Source organism: Hippocampus guttulatus, chromosome 1 (genome assembly GCF_054856545.1).
Source record: "Hippocampus guttulatus isolate MCC_2025c chromosome 1, RoL_Hgut_1.0, whole genome shotgun sequence".
In the NCBI taxonomy this organism is placed as follows: Eukaryota; Metazoa; Chordata; class Actinopteri; order Syngnathiformes; family Syngnathidae; genus Hippocampus; species Hippocampus guttulatus.
Window position 1 is genome coordinate 4437416 of NC_141261.1, and position 20491 is coordinate 4457906.

Sequence of the window (20491 nt, forward strand, 5' to 3'; positions counted from 1 at the left end):
CTCCCATTTTTAATTGCCAATTTCAATGGAAAAAAAAGAATAAGACGTATCCCCCCCCACACACTCATTTTCCCGGCATCCCTTGGCGCAGAAGCTCCATATGACGTCACTGAGAGTACATATATCCGTCCGCCGGGAGGAATTTCGGCCTGCCATTGTTACGCTCTCAACACCGGGACCGGGACCGGTTGCGGGGCGAAATAGACTCCAAGCCCGTCTTCTCGCCCAAAGACGGCCGCGACATTGACACCGCAACCGCGCGACGAGCGAGAAGACTCAGCTCGGCCCTGCGGACCGCTCCCGGCCGGGTGAGGATGTTGTAGAGGTGGCGAGCGAGGAGGGGTGGCTAAAGATGTCAGCGGGCTTCTCCATTTTAAAAGCCCCCGTCAAGAACAGGAAAATACTGAAGATTTAAAAAGCAGTAGCTTCATAAAGCGCACTGGTAACGTGAAGCCCCCCTTGATGTCCTTTTTAAACTACATGTTAAGTCGACTGCGGTGTCCCCCCCCCCCCCCCCCCCGTTCTTCAGAACAATGAGTATAGAGCCCAAGTAGCCTCCTCCAGCCACTGAAGAAGTGGTACGCATAGACAATCACTTGCAAAGGCATCGCTGCTGGTTCCCGCACCAAAAAGGCGTCTTAACAGGGTGTTTAACATAATCCATGAACAGAGAACAACAGACAAGAGCAACGAGCTGGTTGCATTCAAGTTCCTCGTTTGTGAACCAGGTAAGAAAAAAAGCTACTTTGTCATTGTGAGCGTGCCTAACACCACTGCAGTGTAGACGTGAAAACTATTTTTGCATATCGATACAATCACTAAATGCTCTCGTAAATCGAGTGCCCGTTCGAGCTACAGAGCACAGTGATGCTCCTGTTTAAGATTCTGTAAACTGCACCGTCATCAGCAACTTCTATCTCGACTATTCATCCTTTATTGATTGGTTATTAATCTTTATTCTACAGTTGCGTATTTTGTTGACAAGCCACACAAAGAAAATTACGTACAAATAGGCAATCCATATTTCCAACTGATAGGTTTTTTTTTAAAACTTTGAGCTTCTAATTGGATGGAAAAGGTTGACAGAAGACAATCCACTTCCAAATCCAATGAATGATTACTGCGCACATCCAGACAGCTTCTCCAGACGATTTAAATGCGGTAAGATTGCTGCAATACAAGGTCACTTTATTTGGTTTGCTAGTTAAAAATAACAGCATCAATCAGGAGATGCAGCATTGTCCAAACGGATGGCCCAGCATCCCCTATTTGTATTGGGTCAGATTAAATGCTCTGCAGTATCTTCAAGTAGGCGTACACTGTAATTTCCTGGTAAAAGCTCTTTATGATTTGCGTCTGTCAGTAACCATTAGTAGATTGATGGGAAGGCCAAAACTTGATACCCCGGAAGCTCTCCAGTGGGACACGTTCTGTTCAAAAATGCTGGTTGACATCAGATTTGTTCCCATGGGAAATGATCAAAACAGAAATAATCCACTCCAAGGTCAACTGTCGCCATCATAAAACTATTTTTGTATACGAGGATGCTCAAGGGGCTGTCGGTATTGTCATTGTGACGCAGCCATGATATTTCATAATCAGAATCATCTTAATTGGCCAAATATGATCAGGGACTTTGCCCAGTAGTTGCAGCCACTCTGGTACCACTACAGATCGGTCACCATGACAAAATGTACATTTAAGACGATACATAAACACAAATATCATCATTAAATGATATAAAGTGTCCAGTTGTGCGGTGATGCTGATGCAACCACAAATTTGCAAAGACCGCAGAGTTAATACAGGTTATTAAGGTTATTTATCTACTTCATTTAGTGTTGTTAGCTTACTAAGTTGGTGCTTCGACTTGCAGTCTTTTAAGCATTCACTATGACAACTTCACAAAATTCTACCAAAACAAGTGTGACGTAAAGATAAGTCAGTAAGTCATAAATCAGAATGGATTACAACAATAATGGAAACAAATATGTGGCTTCGAAAGGTTAGCACCTCCGCCTCACATTGCAGGGGTGCAGGGTTCGATTCCGGCTCCGGACTTCCCGTGTGGAGTTTGCATGTTTTCTCCGTGGCCGTGTGGCTTTTCTCTGGGTACTCTGTTTTCCGCCAACATTCCAAAAACATGAATGGCAGGTTAATGGAACACCCTAAATTGTCCCTGGGTGTGATTGTGAGTCTGAATGATTGTTTGTCTACGTCTGTGTGTACCTTGCTATTGGCTGGTAACCAGTTCAGGGTGTCCCTCGCCTACTGCCCGAAGGCTGCTGGGATAGGCTCCAGCACGCCCCGTGGCCCTTGTGAGGATAAGCGGATGAGAAAATGGATGGATGGATGAATAAAATATGTATTAAAAAACAAAGGCTATTGACAGAAATGGAGCAGAGTTCACCCCACCAAGAAAATTACAGCCTTTGCGCTTTTAATAGTTGTATTCTACTGCACTGCACTGTCGATTTGAATACCATTGCCGGCAATTGTTCAGCCCCAGTAGGAATCCTTGGTGCGTGCAGCGGCATGGCAATTATGTCCATAGCCCTGGTACAGTGATTACGATTTCTGCGCAAGAAAGAAGGCGTCCGATAGCCGAGCCCGAGGTGCCACGCAAAACTTCAACTTTCACAAGAAAATAACAAGGAAACAATGAGCTGGTTTTCGACTTAAATGTGGGTCTTCTAAAATCTGCTGAAAAGCCTCAATTTACTTCAGAGTATGCCCCCCCCCCCCCTTTATTTCCTTGCATTATTTTGCAGGCCCGAGCTATTAAAAAAGTGCCAATGTTCAGACCATGAGAGAGACCCTTTAAGCAGTATGAAGTGTTCAGTAGTGTGGTAATTCTGACAACCGTAATTGTCAACATCATCATAGCATACCGTATTTGCTCTGCCCACTGCATTATCTCAGTCAAAATAAGAGAAACCGGTCTTTTTAGGATGCTTTTTGAGCACAACCTCTTTTCTTCATGGGCTGATGATGAAGTAGGCCCTTTGGGGTCCTCACATCTTGGTTATGTGACCATGGTAACAGTTGTGCTGTCTCTCGCCATCTCAAGGCTTGTGTGAAGAAATGTGAAACTTGGCCTGGTTCAAAATGCGCAGTCAATCATCAATTTTGGTGAAAGGTAATTGAAATGCTTCATCAAAGCACAAGGATGAGCTTTAAAGGAAGGATCATTTTCATTTAATATAATCATTTAACTCTCGGCTTTGATGGATTTTACATGAGTTTAAATGGTGCGCTGTCATGTCAACACTGAGGTTGAATTTGAAATGCAATTCCACTTTAGTTCATTGGCATAGCGATGTTTTCAGACAAAATTAGTCTGAAAACCAAAGTTTGAAAAAAAAAGGTTCAGTTACACAAAGCTAACTTTTACCTCTGTCTTTCTGTCTAGTGTCATTTGTTGATTTTGTTCAGATAATTCATATTACCGAATATAATCCATCCATCCATTTTGAACACCGCGTATCCTGAAGAGGGTTGCGGGGAATTGCTGGAGCCTGTCCCAGCTGACTTTGGGCGGAAGGAAGACCGCAACCTGAACTGGTCGCCTGCCAATCCCAGGGCACATATGGGCACAAACGACCATTAACACCCACATCCACACCGCCACTGAGTGGGAACCGATCTCACGCACACAAGTCAGGCGAGTGTAAACGTTGGAAAACGTTAAGAATGTTTGTGTCATGTTTTTCCTCCTACAGGAACTACATTAAAAAAAAAATACAGTATATATATTTCCCTCCCCCATCTTTTTCCATTTTTGAAAATTTTTGAAAAAGCTCCAGGGAGCCGCTAGGGTGGTGCTAAAGAGCCGCATGCCGCTCTGGAGCCACGGGTTGCCGACCCCCGTATTACACCATCAGCGACTGCTATTACTGAATATCTGTTGTAAATTAAAGTCCTCACTTGGGAAATTTTGTTTACAAAATACAGTTTATATTTTGCAGATAAACAAAAGGTTGGTCATCTTCTATTGGTCTCTTCATTAATTTTCTCTAAATTGCCCTTAGGTGTGAGTGTGAATGGCTAGTTTGGCCTGCAACCAGTCCAGGGTCGACTCCAGCTCACTTGCCATTTTCATATGCTGCAAATGGCTCGACGGCTGGATTAATATTCACCATGGTTGATTATGGAAATTTTGCTCAATGGCCCATCCCTTGTCTAGACATCTAGCTACAGTTTGTGAGTCGACCATTTTTTCACCCTAAAACTGTATGGATTCTGTGAGGGTTTTTTATTTTTTTATTATTATTATTATTGCCTTGGTGATAACTGGAGCTGCCCTGTACCCTCAGACACAGTTTCCATGGAGGCAGGTTCATCCCTCAGCCTCAAACGACGATATGAAGAGGTGGACAACGGCTCTCTCTTTTCTACACCCAAAGACTCTGACGATGATATCTCAAGCAGTGACAGTGCTGACAGCTGTGACAGCCTCAACCCCCCCTCCAGGACAGAATTCACTCGTAAGGAACAAAAGAAAAAAAAAAGGAGCAAATATAGCGAATAAGCATTCACTTCCATACTGAATGTCTCTTGTCCCCCAGCCACCTCAATCCTCAGACAACACAAACTGTCGCCGGGAGGCAAGCGGGTGCGTTTCGACGCGGTGACAGTGTATTATTTCCCCCGGAGGCAGGGCTTCACTAGCGTACCCAGCCAGGGAGGCAGCTCGCTGGGCATGGCTCATAACCACTCGTCCATCCGACGTTACACGCTGGGGGAGTTTGCTCGGGAGCAGGAGAGCAGTCACCGACACACCTTACGCCAACACCTGCGGCAGGAAAAGCTCAATGCCCGCAAGCTGAAGGTAAGACGTTGACGCAAGCCTCGAAATGGCCACTTAATTAGGTACATTAGAAACCAGTCTGCATCAAGTTTTTTTGTTTTTGTTTTTAATCAGCCCTACCAAGCATGTACATTACAGAATATTATGGAGTTATATTACAAGAGTCTTTTGTTGTTTATATTTGTTTTATTTGCCCAGTAAAATTGGTCGATTAAATGTTGAAGAACTCATGGGATAGCTTCGTAGAAGCAGGGTTCCCACAGGTCCTTAAGGTTCATAAAAATCCATAACAAATAAGTTGTAAAAGGATGTTCTTAATTGTCCTTAATTTTCAAGGAAAGCTTCTAAAATCAATAAAAATCCGTAAAAATATATTTGAATTCGAAAATGAATTGAAGTTTTATATTTTCTAAATTTAAATTTTTCTTGGTGTACTTTATTTGAGAATGAATTCAAGTTTCTTTCATTTTCCTGTAAGGTAGGAAAATTAAAATTTGACATAGTATGTCAAATAAAGGGTTAGTTGATTGCCCCTAAAAATAAAGATGTGCCCTTCCTTTGGCAGCAATGATTTGAACACCAGCTCAGTGATATGAGGCTTTCTGTTCAGCCCACATATTGCTGAGTGGGCATTAAATCCACCGTGATTCCCTTGCTGAATGGAGAAAAAGTCCTTAAAAAAGGGCTAAATTAGCCCTCAAAAGTCCGTAAAAGGTCCATAAATAAAAAGCAAGTGGAAGAGTGGGAACCCTGTGAATGTGTGGACTCTGGGGGATCTCATCAGAATGTATTTGGGAGGAGGAATCCTACTGGCATATGTGAGAGTGCCCCTTTGAGTCTCCTCGATGCAGCACCTCCTCCCCCCACGGCTCGTAGGGGTTTCTGTAATGGAGCATAAAAAGGTTGAGGAACAGACAAAAAAAATAGGGCTGAAATCCTACGGCAACTACTTTTCGGGCAGAGGGGTTCAGCAGTTGATTCTCTGGGGGAGGCATCTGCTCAAGCAGTGTTTTCCCAACCTTTATCGAGCCAAGGCACATATTTCACATCAGTATCAATATTTGTTTTTCCTCCACACTTTATTTACTTTAGCTGGATTGATTGTTATACACAGCTGACCAGGAACGGCACAGTGGAGTGCGCCCAAGCCGAACTGCTGACTCTGGATGACGTTTCGGACGAGGACCTCGACGTGGACGCCGTGGAGGTGGACGACTGCTTCTTTCTACAGCCGCTGCCCACTAAGCGTCGTAGAGCTCTTCTACGAGCCTCCGGAATTGCTCGCATCGACGCCCGGGAGAAAACGGAGCTGCGAGCCATCCGCCTATCCCGGGAAGAATGTGGCTGTGACTGCCGTCTGTACTGCGACCCTCGACACTGTGGCTGCAGCCAGGCTGGCATCAAGTGCCAGGTAGGATGGTCACCTCTTGAATTTGAAGTTTTTGTCAGTCCTGTCAAGATGTCGCTGATGGGAAGAAGTTGGATTTATACTGCACTGTTGAAGTAACACATTTCCAATTTGTTTTTGCTCTCAAGTGGCACAACTGGGATATGCGTCATCCAAGTATAAAAATTGAAAATAAACAACTAACTTAAGTCAAACTTTACTTCAGAATCAGGCCCCTTCCAAATGTGGAAAATTATTCACTTCATATTGGGCAGCTGACAGTGCAGACTTGAAGTCATCAAAATGCATGGATTGCTGACATTCACCTGTGTTTGTTTCAAACAGTACAATAAAAAAGGTGAAAGACCATTTGCTGTGAATCTGAACCAAAGCAAAAGCATAGACAAACAATACATTGGAGGTGAGTTTTCAGGAGGAGGGTGTTTTATACTCTTGGAAATTATGGTAAATAATGTTTAAAAGTGCTCGCGATAGTGCCTTGATTTAAAGAGCTGGAATTGGAAATGACAAAATTAGAAAAAAAAAAGTCTCCGCCCATGAGAAACATTTGCATTAACACATCTTAAAAAATCATTAAAAAAAAAAAAGAACGCAAGATGGCCACAATTGGCCTGTATCAAACCCAGGAGGTTAATATTTATATTAATGATGTAATAGTGTTTTGCTCTGATTCACTGATGGTTTAGTGGTACACTCGCCTGACTTGTGAGCGGGCAGCGTGGGATCGGTTCCCACTCACTGATGGTGTGGATGTGGGTGCGAATGGTTATTCGTCTATCTATGTCTTGCGACTGACAAGTGACCAGTTCAGGCTGTCGTCCACCTTTCACCCGAAGTTAACTGGAATAGGCTCCAGGATGTTTAGTTCTGTGTCAATTGTGCCTGCAGTTGACATTGGTGGAGTTCCGAATGCGCAAGTTGGGCTTCTGCATGCACGTGTCGGTTCGTGTGTTCTGTGTAAACCCGGACCTGTCGTGTAAATCCAGTTTAAGAGGGGTTGAAGACAAAAGATAATAAATCGCGAGACCTGGTTTCTCCTCCAGGTGGACAGAATGTCCTTCCCGTGTGGATGCTCCAGAGATGGTTGTGGCAACTTAGCGGGCCGCGTCGAGTTCAACCCTCTTCGTGTCCGAACACACTACCTGCACACTATCATGAAGTTGGACCTGGAGAAGAGGAGCGTGCTGCTACAAGTGCCCGGGGAGAAGTACGCCGAGTCGGACCCTGTGTGCTCTCCGTTCTCCAATTGCCCCGCATCCCCGGGCCCGGATGAGAGCGGTGTGCGTGCATGTCTCTTGGAGGCAGAGGAGGACATCCTTGAGCGGGAGAATGAGACCGCCGTGTTGCACCTGCAGAGCGCCGTGGAGCAGGAGAGGCGGGCAGAAGAGCCGCAGGTGGAGGAGGTTCTTCTGCAGGGGCCTTTCCCAACCGGGACCGCCGTGCTCTGCATCAACCAAGATGAGGAGAGTCCCACAGACCTTCTCAGAGACTCCGCCCCTCTCCACTACTACCAACTCAGCTCCATCGAGCCGCCCATCCTGGAGCCGACAGAAGAGGAGGTTCAGGAGGCAACAGGAGACGCTTGTTTAGGCAGCCGGTTCCAAAGTGATCACTCGAAGCTCCACCATCGTGAAGAGTGTCTAGAAGAAAGCGCGAAAGCAGCGGTGGCGACACACCCTCTTCCTCCTGACGTTTAGGCCCAGCTTCTCTGCAGATATTTTGCACAAATAAAACAACATTTCGCGTCGAACTCAGTTGCATTTGTAGAGGCTGGAGCACTTGGAGATCAGGAGTCATACTTTACGGTATATGCAGTCATGTGACTTTCATTGTGAATTGTGTTGGGGGTAGTAAACACAGCCTTATGCAAAAAAAAAAAAAAAAAAAAATGCAGGTGAACGTCCTGCTTGCTAACTTCGGAGACATCCAAGAGAAAAAGCGAGTGACTTCACTAACACTTTGAATCGCAGCAGATGTGTCTGAGCTGCAGCCCGGCCAAATGATGGCATAAACTGACCTAATAATCCTGGAAATACTTGTTTTCTTGTGTACTGTACAAGTGTTTGTGTGATTGCGAGGCCGAGCCGCCGGTGTTTGCGCACACGCTGAGCTCGTCTGCGCCGGCCTTTGCTCATCTTTCACAAACGCGATCCTTGTGTCGTCGTTGCAACGCCTGTGATATTATGACATCTTTGTGTGATGGATCTCTTGTGGATGAGGTGCGACTGGAAAATTGTCAACTTTCACCCACCTGGAGTTGTGCTAGAATGGTAGTTTTGTTACGCCGATTTCCGCATTAGGTTCACAACGCTGCTTAAATTCAATGTGATCTCATAATGTTTACAAACGGATCACTGATAGCCACTCTGGACCACTTCTGAATAGACAGACAGACATCGTTGCACTTTGTACTGTATTCTTCTTCGGGAAATAAAAGATTGGTCTCGACTGCAAGCTATGCCGGCTGGAGAGAGCAATGATAGGCCTGTTGCCCGACTGGACCTGTTCCAGTGTGTCCTCAAACAACCCCTAGAGTACATTACCCACAGCCCTGTTGTAGCCCTATTTTAACACTAGACCTGTCCTGGTGTGTAACCGTGGGCCTGCTCTAGAGTGTAATGTCCGTCACTCGAGTGCAACTTTGAATGATTCTAAGTAGGGGTATGCCAGTAACGATATCAATGTGCGAGTGTGTGCGTGTAGAGTAAGTCCTCCTCAGCAGTTGTTGGCACTACAGTATACTGCAGCAGTTTGACACATCAGCAAATCCTCCTTTGCGTCAAAGAAAGGTCTTTGTTCAATTTGTTGTCATTGTGTTGAGTGAAATTTTATGTCCAAAGTACTGGAGGTATCGCTACTCCTTTATTGGTGATATTGCTCTTAAAAAAAGATGTTGTTGAACGTCCCTAATTCTAATAATCTCTATCGAGAGTCAAACCTGTATTTTAGAGTCGAACCTAAAACGCTCCCTTGAGTGTGTCATGTCAGGCCTGTTCTTGATTTTAACTCCACAGCCAGTAAATTGTCACCTAACCTTGCTCAAGCATGTTGTACGCCTTTTATTCGACTACCTGGTGGCCCTTCTTTAGTTTAACCTCCAACCCACGGTGTACTGTCCGACCAGATGTTCTAGAATGTAACCGTGGATATGTTCTAGAACACAGGTGTCAAAGTCTAGGCCCGGGGGCCAGATCTGGCCCGCCACATCATTTTATGTGGCCCGCGAAAGCGAATCAAGCATGTCAAGTTCCATGATGCTTGCTAAAGTCTGAACCAAAATTTCAAATTGCCGTATGTAATCCACAATGACAGTCATTATTCTTGTCCTTCTGATTTTAAAACTAGTTATCCATCGATTTGTTGCGCGCTGTGTATGTAATATGTGGAGGTGATTGAACATATATGGTTTCCCAAAATTCATAACGGCCCTCCAAGGGAAACCGTAACTACAATGTGGCCCGCGACAAAATGAGTTTGACACCCCTGTTCTAGAGGATAAAATCAGGGCCTGTCCAAGCCTATCCTCAAACCAAATCTCGAGAGTTTTAGACTGGAACTATTATGCATAGACGTTAAATTTCCCTTTAGACTCCGACCATAACTTGAGTCTGACAAAGGTTAAGTTCCAGAATGTAACCTGGACCTGTTCCAGAGGCTTGACTCTTAACCAGCCCTTGAGTGTAGCTCCAGATATGTACTAGAGTTTAACAAAATGCCTGTAGGCCTGGCAAGTAAATGTCAGCCTGCTCTGGAGTGAATGTCCTGTCCTAGAATGTCTGGCCTGTTCTAACTGGGTAGACGGCGATCTTTTCTTTTCAGTCCAACCTTTTCACAAGTACAGGTTTGACTCTGTTTAAGGGTGTATTTGTAGTGTGATCCTTGGCCAGACCTAGAATTCCAAATAAAATCTGCGGGAGTGTGTCAGGAGTGTGACAAGTCCTTTTAACCGTTCTAGAGTCACACCTCAACTGGTTCAAGATGGTTATCTGGCCCTTCTGATATTCTGTAATGATCCCTCTGGCCAGCTTTGGGACTTTTCAAGAACCCCAAGGCTCTCATACAGAATACCATTAGGCATGTTTTACAAACTTGGTCCTACACAGAGCCTGTACGCCAAACTATGCTAAACCAATTCTAGAATATAGCCTGGGCCTGCTCCAGAGTGTTAGGGCTTATTTGTTCTGAAAAGTTCCCCCGACCTGTTCTAAAGCGTAGCATTGGATCTGTTCAAGAGGGTACCTCAGTCCTGTTGCTGTTAATGTTTCCACAAGTCTGGCAAATCCAACCCGTTCTAGGGTACCAGGCCAGGTCTAGTCTAGAGTGTAACTGCAGGCCTGTTGTACAGTGTATGGTGAGTCCTACAACATTTTTCAATATCCCTCACATGAATGATGAAGTATACTGTATGTATTGATGCGTCAAGTGTAACAGCAGATTTTTGCACCGTCGCCTCTGAACAAGAGATGTCTCACATGAAGAAAAGAACGTTTAAAGAAAAATATGATATTGTGTGGTGCAGCTTGATAAGTGTGTGTGTGTGTGGGTGTGTGTGTGTCCACAGATGTACTGTATTTAGGGGGCTTGGGAAGCATAACAATGAGGAAATCCTGTGTTTTGCAAAGGTGCTTTTTTTCCTGTAACGCTTCATGCAGGAGGTCAAGGAAGGCGATTGCTGCTTTACTGTGACACATTCTTGTGCTTATGTCAAAATCGTGTCTGTGATGTTTTCACTTTTATGCTATTTAAATGTCATTTAAAAAACAACAACACTAAACCATCTTTTTCAATGTGCTGACATGTATGAGATGTTGATGTCATTATTTGCCTTTTATTGTTTTGTCTTAATCCAAGTGTGCTTCACCAAAGCAGTGGTCTTCACTGTCCTGAGAGGATGACTCTGTAGTTGTGGCCTGCCCTTGATCACGCTTGGCTGTTTGCGATCACTCTCAGTATAAATGTGTGTGCGTGTGCGTGCCCGCGAAGGATAAGTGTGATTGTTGGAATGCCGGAAAGACTTGTGGAGCTGTGGAGAGCCGCTCTCCGGAATCTGTTCCCTAAAAGTGGACAAAATAAGGTCTTTTTCTATATAAAAATAAATAAAGTGCACATTTAAGACAGGTGTCTGGTGTTGTCAGTTTTAAATTTACTCACATACTTTGTGATTCTCAATGTTTGCTATTCTCAAATTAGTGATTTTAAAAACACTGCTAAGTGAATTTTGACAAAGGAAACATCAGTAAATCAGTGATTGCTTTTCTCAGATTGCCTCAAAAACGTCACTATACACATGAAAAGTCACCCAAAATATTTTGCTGTATTTTTTTTCATACTTGTTCTATTGTGGATGCATTTATTAAAATGTATTGCATACAGTACACTTTTCATTTAGGTTTTCATGTTCCAAAAAGTTATTTTATGCTTTTGTAGTTACCGCTTTTAACCCCTGAAGCAGGGGTGCCCAATCAGTCGATCGATTGCGATCAACTGGTCCCAAGTCGATCTAGGGGAAAATAGAAAAAAAGATGTGTGTGTCTGTGTGCGTGTTATTAATATTTTATATTTTTGTGTTAGTGCACACTAACTAAGCGTCCGCTTAGTTTCACTTTCACAAAAATATTTAAAAAAATAAAAGCGACTCACCTTTAACCGACGGCGGCGCGTGACGTGCATCACCGGAAGTTGTTTGCGGTTAGCGGTCTGCATTGGCTGCTTGCGATTAGACCTGTCGCCATATATCTTTTTTTTTTTAAATTCTCATTCAAAGTTTGTTTCATGTACAATTCACCGATGGCATTGGCAAAGAATGGGAATCTGAAGTGCCAGGAGACAAAAATGTAAACGATACACGTGAGCTACTATAGTTACGTTGTTGCACTGAAGACGCTGCCAAAGTGCGTCCCATGACGCCGCGTCGGGTCTCGACTAAGGTAGGCACTGATTCCTTTTTCGAATTCACAAGCTCTTATATCCACTTTATTTTATCTTTGCTGTTTCGCTCGTGTTCGGTGCTCTTATGGCTGTTACTCATCGTGGCATGCGTGCACGTGCGGTAGCGGGTCGATCACGGGAGGTCGGTTGCTTGAAAAGTCGATTCTCTGTCAAAAAAGGTTGGATACCTCTGCCCTGAAGTATTTTGTCCCCATTGGCTTTATTGGGTGTCCTACATTTAATGGCCAGCGGAGGGCAGCACTGATTCACTGCATGGCTGCAATCTCGTCGAGCGACGTCACAACTTTGGCCCGTTGAGTGCTTGACAGGAAACCTCCTCAGACGGAGGTCAAGTCGGCCCGTCACACTGTCTATGCGTTTTTACCATTACCATCCACCATTCATTGATTCCAAAAAGTGAAATAAGTGAAAGAATAGCTTCCAGGTCTGGAATTAAATCCATCCCATTAGCTCAGTGTCTGGCCCTGTGCCGAGCTTTGTTCATGGTGGAAGTTTCATCGAATGCACTCACAGTGGGGCCTTTGTGCATTAAACAGCAGTGGGCAATATAATGTAAACGTGCTTGATGGTGGAAAAAGATGACGCCATCTCTTTGGTATCCAAACTGTACATTCTTCCTGATGAACCTGGCAGGGCGCTCTAATATGAAAACCTTTGATGTGTATTTTTTTTTGGTACTTGTACCCCCCCTGGACATTTTGAGTTAGATTCCCAGATGGCTTTCAACATGGCTCCAAGGGTCAATGTTTGAATTGGGATATCATATTCCTTGTTGGGTGTCTATTAAATTCTGTTGTCATTAGGGTGGGGGCAGTGTTTCCACAGTTGCCCTTTTTTCTTTTGAAGACAGTGTTATTGAAGCTAGAAAACACTTTGTCAACAGCACATTCTGTTAATAATATCTTATATGGTATGGACACATACGTCGTCAATGTCTTCAAATTGTGACACGACTCTTACATAATGTTAGATGCAAGTTGAAGTGATGGGAAGTTGAAGTCTCCCACAATGGCAGAGTTTCCATTTCTAACGCATTCCACAATCTCCAGTTATTTGTTGAATACCTTTAGTGAGTACCCTGTTGTTAGGAATCGGGTGTTTTCCTGTATTTTATTATTCATTAACTATTAGTTTTGTTGAATGTAAATTCACAGGGCATATTATCAATAAACAACTATTTACCACAAACCTATGGCAAATTAGGAGCCTTAAAAGAACATGCATGTTTTTGGAAGCTGGTGGAAAGCAAGTGCACAAAGTATTATTTGTCCTGTGACCTTAAATGACAACAAGGGGTATTTGAAAAAAATATTTTAGATTACGGTAGTAGTAGAAAAAAAGACACATTCTTGAATCTGGGAAAGGAAGTGTAATGACTTCCTGTCCATGTGTCTTATTCCCTGAAGCACACATTGAGTGAATCATGTAAAAATTCCCTAACCACCATCTTGTCACTTTTCAACATGAATACCATATCCCTGACAATCCATGTTGTTTATCTCTTGCTGGCATAACAGGCCACGTTCCCAGCATGCTGTGCAAACAAAAACATGTTCCCATTCGACCTCATTTCCTGTTACACACATGGATCCACTGCTGTACCTGTAAAAACAGATGTGGGTGTGGAGTGAGTGTTTCCATGTTGTCATGGGAACATGAATGCAGCAGAGTTAGTTTGATGACAAAAACAAAGAGATTCAAACTTTCTTGAGTAGCATGTTAGGCATTCCCCCCCCCCCCCCCCCCCCAATTTACAACGATTCTCATATGTCTCAATGACACGTCTGCGACAGGCCTTTGTCTATATATTCCAAGCATAAAGGATTATTGTATACTTCCCACACCCTATTTCTCATATTGCTGAAATTAGTCCACTGGACACTTGGCCCCATGTCGAACTGGGCCAATGGTGACTACACATGTCGTTACCATATATATCTCCAATGAAAGCATTTTGAGTCATGAAATCAGCACATCATACACTACACTGGGTGTATGCGGCCGCATCAACAAACACAAATAGAGACATAATAAATCGCATGTGTGGTGTTTATTCAGAAGATAGCACTGCTCGTAAACACCAATGTATGCATCCCCAAAAAAAAAAAAAAAAAAAACCCTCACCGGGAGCTAGTCAGCTATGCTTACATTTTTGGTTTGAAAACCACCGGATATGTTTGATAGAATGTATCATGTTGTGTGTCGCTTAGGTTGTTATCTTTGCTGAAAAATAGTATGAACAAAATGAGAGCTTTCTGTTGCACACTAAGGGCCATTCCCACCTCAGTCAAATGTCCGCATTTATAATCTCACAGTCAATTTGGGCTGGGAATCTCAAATCCAGGCTCGGGTTGCAGTTTGGACTAAAGGCACAGCGTGGGACCAACAGGTGATGGCCTTAGAAAGGCCTGGGCACAACGCAGGCATGGCAAGAAAACCACTTCTGGAAATTAATTACACATCCCAGATGACTTGAGAGGGTTATTTATGGTCCATCTTGAGGGATTTTACTGAAAGAGGATCTCCTCGTGCTCCTTGTGAGGGACTGGAAATGTCAATGTAGAACACATTTGGTCCTGCTTGCCTCATTGGGCGTTTTTGCTCATCTGTGAGCTGATGTCAACGTTTGTAAGTATTTGGAAATGTTTAATAGATAACAGATCATTTTAAGCAAGAGCCTCTTTAAGGCTTTGGAATGTTAAATGCGTTTCTGTTTACACTTTTCCCCACTGTCCAGCTGCATCAACATTCAACATTTACTTGCACGACAGAAAACGTGCAAGTAAAAGTTGTTTAAAAAACAAAAATCTTCACAAAATGTATTTAACTTTTTAAACACATGTAGAACAGTTTTTTTTTTGTTTTTTTTTTCATCTTCACCAATTTTAAAAATGTGAGCAACCCTACAAAAGCTGATGAGAAATTTGGTATGTTTTTTTACGGACCTGTGATCTTAATGAGGATAAGTGGACTAAAAATTGAATGGATACATTAGATGTGTTCACGAGCCTGCTCCCCCAAACCGGATGTGTAGTGTAGTACCAACACTGACCTGTGAGAGGCAGCACTTTTCCACAGAGCCTCCAGACTGCTGTAAGAGTAGCAGAAGAACAAAATAGAAGAAGCTAGGCTAACTGCTTATGTGGTAACTACGTTGTGGCAAGCTCTTTGACTTTTAAGATATCATACCAGTATGTTACACAACCACTACAGTAGTTTTCTATTTAGCTATCACGTTTTATATCACATTGACAGACTGATAAAATCGGATAAAAAAAAAATCACCATTTTCCAAGCCATACGCAGAGTTGCCAAACCCCGCGGTACAGAACAAAAGTCCAACACTTTATTCTCTGTGCTTCAATGAAATTAATGATGCATTTGAGTTTTTGTTGTGTGTAGTCTTTGATGTGTTTTGTTCTTTTTAAAAGGTAATTATGGTTAAACAATGTGCTTCGGGTACTGCACATTATTTGGAGAGGTTCAAGGGAATTTGTGTGTGTGCGCGTGTGTGTGTGTGTGTGTGTGTGTGTGTGTGTGTGTGTGTGTTTGGCTTCAAAAACCCAAACTGAAACCAGATAAATGCAGACACTGAACAAATCTATGGGATTGTCTGTATAAATTATTGAAATCCCTCTGAAAAAAATATACCTTGACCTGCTCCACTATAAGCAATGTATACTTGTATTATTTATTGTAAAACAGTAGTATTCTGTTTTTTCCCTCGCTAACCAAAATATGAGCATGACAGCCTAACACTCATGTGAGAGATAATTACTATCTGTGATGCCAGCTAAGCAATCCGAACATGCAGTAACCAAATTTGGTTCCTTGTCAGTAATGCGCCATATGATGTAGCTCCCCACAGGAGTCATGTGATTCTTTTTTTTTTTTTTTTGTCTTTTTGTCTTACCTGAGCCTTACAAATCAGTGGACATGGAGATTATGTATTAGGAGCCAAGAGGTCAACACTGGATTCATCCCACGCTCCAGCTGCTCCCAGGGAAAACATTATGGTTGAGCGCTTCCGTGACATATGCTACTTTTCCCAGCACACATCCACGGGGCTCACACAGAAGCGGGATTTGGTTTGGTTTGAACAATCCCAGACAGCATCCCGTTGGTAGATCTGATATTAACTAACAAAAAGGGCAGTGAGTTTTTTTGAATGAATGTTCATGGGGTAAAATAATTTGCTTGAAGCAAGACCATTTCAGCAATTCTTAGCTATTTGTCGAACAAACAATTGAGTGTTTAGAGATAAGAAAAACTGAACCAGAGCACAATAAACCTAACCCTAAACCTAACCCAAAATCCTAATGCTAAACCCCAACCGAACATCTCACCCTAACCCTAAATGCTAACCTCAAACCCTAACCCTAACTCTAAACTTAAACGCTAACCCTAGCCCCTAAAACCGAACCTGAAGCCTAAACCTGAACCCTAACCCTAACTCTAACCCCTAACACTAATCCTGAAACCCAAACCTACACCTAACCCCTAACCCTAAACCTAACCCCAACCCTAACTCTAACCCCTAAACCTAACCCTAACACCCTACCCTAACCTCTGACTCTAACCCTAACCCCAACCCTACTCCTTACCATTACCCTTAACCTAACCCGAACCCTAAACCCTAACCCCTAACCCTTATCGTTACCGGAACCCTAACCCTTTTGTTTAGCTAAACAAAAAGGACATTCTTCCAAAATTCACATTGAATCGTTGATAAATATTAATATCCACCAAGTCAATAACCGTCATCGTGAAGGCTCATAGATATAATGTTAAATTTGGTAAATGTTGAACAAACATGAATATCCTCACAGAAAATTCTAATTAATGTGTTCTGTCAGGCCCAGGGGGAAAGTCGTCATTTAACATCCACACTAAACGGGAATACTTCTAATTCATCTTTTCAATAGTGATTAAATCGTATGGAGAAATGATACATGCACGATGGGCTGTAGTCAAGTTACTCTAACAACTTGAGTTGAGATACGGCAAGTAATTGGCTGCCCCCCAACCTAACTGCTGGTCTCAGTTGATTAGAGAGCACCGTAGTGTGTCAGCATGTGACTCCGTTCTCGGGCTCCATCATCAGGCCCCTGCAGAGTGTGACCACTCACCCAGGGAGGAGAGGTCACCCCTCTGCCCCCTAAACAGACTAATCACAGACTAAACTACCGAGCTCCACCTCTTGGCCGGCGGCCGGCAGGTGGATCAACGCACTCTTTGTAGAATCACCTAAGGGTCTCCTTTCTTGTTTGTTTGCCGATGATGGCTTTAGAGCAACACACACGCCTTTTATGATGAGTTTGGTGCCGCAGCTGCTTCTGTTTGTTACGTGAATGCTGAGCGACAAGCATCTGTACGTGACACTTTTTTTTCTTTTAACCGAAAAGTGTATTGTTTTGGCTCTGTTTACATACGGTAAAAAATACAGCTTCTACTTTTGGGTTTAAAATGGTATTGAAGTTCTCCTGAGAAATTGCAAGTGAATGATGAAGGGTACTTGCACGTGTTTATAAGTGTACCTTGCCAGGCAACCGGGAAAATTCCGGGAAGGATCAAGTGGAAATGGAGTTTTGCAAGGAGGAAAAATAGGATAAAGGAGATTGATGTTGCATGAAAATGTGATAAGTGAGCACTGAGGAACATTTGCAGGAGGGGGCACCCCCATTTGAAATATCTATCTATCAGAGGCGATTGCTCTAAGACTACAAGGGAAGCTCAGCTTCCCCTAAAATGTCAAAAAGTAAGTGATCAAATATATGTGTGTACATACAATTGTGTGTACATGTCATGGACTAAATATGCGCTACAACACGCTCAACTTTTGTTCCGAATCAGCTTCTTATTACTGGCAACCACGCGACTCTCTTCTCATTCATTCCTGCAGCTTCACTGTGCTTTAAACCGTGTGGACGCTGAGCGTCTGCAGCGCGGACGCTCAGCGTCTCGAGAGTTCACAGTAGGTTGTCCCAATGCATTGAAACGAGACGAGTCATTGGATAAATTCTGCTTTTGTCCAGTCCGTCGGACGCTCAGCGTCTCTGGGAGTCTATGGACAGTGGGCGTGTATCGGCCCGCCCGGACGCTGAGCTTTTCTGCATGATGATTGGATGAACTGTCTGAGGCTGAATCTCTTTTTGATTGACAACGAAATGAGCCGATCACCGATCTTTTGGTGTAGGCATCCATGGGAGCATTTTTCAATTCTCATTCTGTTCTGAGTTGAACTGGAGACTTCTTCTAATCATTTTAGCGACACTCTCTTTGTTGAAAGCGACTAGCGACAAATTTATCTTTTATTTCTGGTGGGTTTTATTGTAGTTGCTTGTGTTCGCAGACTGACTTATATCACCACAGGGTCACAGCTCATTTTCTTGAAAAGGAACGGAGAGTAAAATTCACGTATAAATAAACGGACACATTTTGTGATGTAGGCCGAAATTGAGCTTCCCCTCCTTGACAGACTAGCATCCGCCACTGCTCTCTAGCCATCTCCCACACCAGTAAAAAAAAAAAAGCAAAGCATATAAAAGCATTCTTCAAATGGTCTTCATATCTTAAAAACAAATAAAATAAAATCCGATTTTATTTCGCCATTAGCTGAGTGCAGTAAACTGGTCCAAATCCCCTTTATGGCTCCAAGTGGAAAATCCAATGATACGGTGGAGTCATACTGAACATACCTTCTCTAGTTGCGGGAGTGTGTAAGTGCAAGAGAAATACTGGGCATGCTTGAAGTTTTTCACGGAAAGAGATGAGTTCTGGTTAGTTCTGTTGATGTGAAAATGACAAGCGTCCTAATTAGTTGCTGGGAGTCTTATATACAGAAGGAAAATAAACACCTCCCTCAAATTGACACCTTTTTTTCTCTTCAGAAAAAATTGCAGTCAACCCCCTAATTATCTCACTTCAAAGATGGATAGATAGATAGATAGAACACCAAAAACGAGGAAAAGAAGGGAAAAAAGCCAAAGCTTGTGAAGAACAAAGCAAAGCCTCCGTCATCCAAACACACAGCACTTCATCCTGATGTCATCAGTATGGACGCCTCCTTCAATGGACTGAGCCAGTAAAGCACCCCACCCAGCTGAGCCCGAGCCTGTCCTCCACCTGGGCCTTAACATCATCAGTATGGCTCGCAGCCCAACTTGCAGTCATGGAAGCAATTACAGACATGACAACACGCCGCGCCGTGGTGGTGGAGCATCAGGGGAAAGTAACTTTATGACACATTTGGCTCTGTATCTCGGTACGAGGATGTCGTCACATGGATTATTCTCATCACTGGGGAGGACCGTAACTTCGAAAGTGATAACTTCCAGAACTTCCCTGGAAGCTTTCAAGGCTTTGGCATGAAATATTACTGATTGACTTATCTCAACTCTTGCCTCGGTCAGTGTACATTTTTCCGTGGAATGTCAGGAGTGGCGATAAAGGCAGGAAGGAAGCCATTAAGTGTGACAAAAGACAAAAAAGTTACTGCAAAGACGATGCCAAATTGGGTTTCAAATACGCATGAGTATTAACATAGTACCCAATTTTGACTGTAATCCGAACAATTCCAGAAAACTCTTACTAATTTTTCACCATTTGGACATTTATTATTATCCTTTGTATTTGAATACAAACACTTAAAAATCTATATTTTTGATGATGCTGTAGTTCCTCTTCCGCACACATGAGAATTAGTTGTGGGTTCGCATGGGACGGAGAGAAGAATGGCGACTGTTTTGTAAAAAATGGAAGCCTTTATTTGCAGCAGAACACGAGCCCAAGCTGATGCCAATGGCTAACAGAAAGCAGACGTGTTCGAGGAGCGAGGCTGAAGCTGACACGCAGATGAGTGAGTGTGAACTCCCATTTGGGAATCTGAGCCTTTGCCCATGCACCAAGAGCAGCACATGAGTGATAAGAGAGGTGCCAGAATAGAAGAAGCATCACACTCGGATGAGATTATTCTCGAAAGCTGACAGAGAAAAAGCAGCTGCCATGTTAAAAGACAAAGAACGTGATCATATGCGTATTCTCATTAACGTCCTTTTGAAGTAATACAATACAGTAGTGTCTAAACGTGAATTCTCAAGGAAGCACTAACCTGAAGCAGTGTGCACACACATTGATAGTCCGCCCGAATTTGAGCATTTATCCTCTCTACCGATCAGTCAGTAAAAGCTTGATTTCGTGATAAATCACTAAAACAGCGATCCGCTTCGATTAGCCTTGGTACATTAAAGTGCCATGAGAGGATAGGTATGCAGCGAAAAAGTATCTAGTTTCACTTGAATGGTCAGAAAATGTGCATTTCTTTT

General features: G+C 43.2%; 1 protein-coding gene across 2 annotated transcripts; it reads left to right on the forward strand.

Moving 5' to 3' along the window:
• The first annotated feature begins 138 nt into the window (after positions 1–138).
• Positions 139–11335, forward strand: csrnp2 (cysteine-serine-rich nuclear protein 2). Of its 2 annotated transcripts, XM_086105301.1 has the most exons (6): positions 139–728; positions 3413–4203; positions 4317–4487; positions 4569–4831; positions 5925–6221; positions 7262–11335. In XM_086105301.1, exons 2-6 carry the CDS (start codon positions 4167–4169, stop codon positions 7913–7915), a joined length of 1422 nt encoding a protein of 473 aa, XP_085961427.1. In that variant the 5' UTR covers positions 139–728; positions 3413–4166; the 3' UTR covers positions 7916–11335. The 2 variants fall into 2 exon arrangements, with proteins under 2 accessions (XP_085961427.1, XP_085961437.1); XM_086105311.1 differs by lacking the exon at positions 3413–4203.
• The last annotated feature ends 9156 nt before the right edge of the window (positions 11336–20491 follow it).

What these genes read in the sequence shown, in the direction of transcription:
- csrnp2 (XM_086105301.1), top strand. Translation starts at nt 4,167, where the DNA reads ATGGCCCATCCCTTGTCTAGACATCTAGCTACAGTTT. An exon ending in CTCCAGGACAGAATTCACTC is followed by an intron (nt 4,488 to 4,568) that starts GTAAGGAACAAA and finishes CTTGTCCCCCAG; the next exon opens with CCACCTCAATCCTCAGACAA. An exon ending in TCAATGCCCGCAAGCTGAAG is followed by an intron (nt 4,832 to 5,924) that starts GTAAGACGTTGA and finishes TGTTATACACAG; the next exon opens with CTGACCAGGAACGGCACAGT.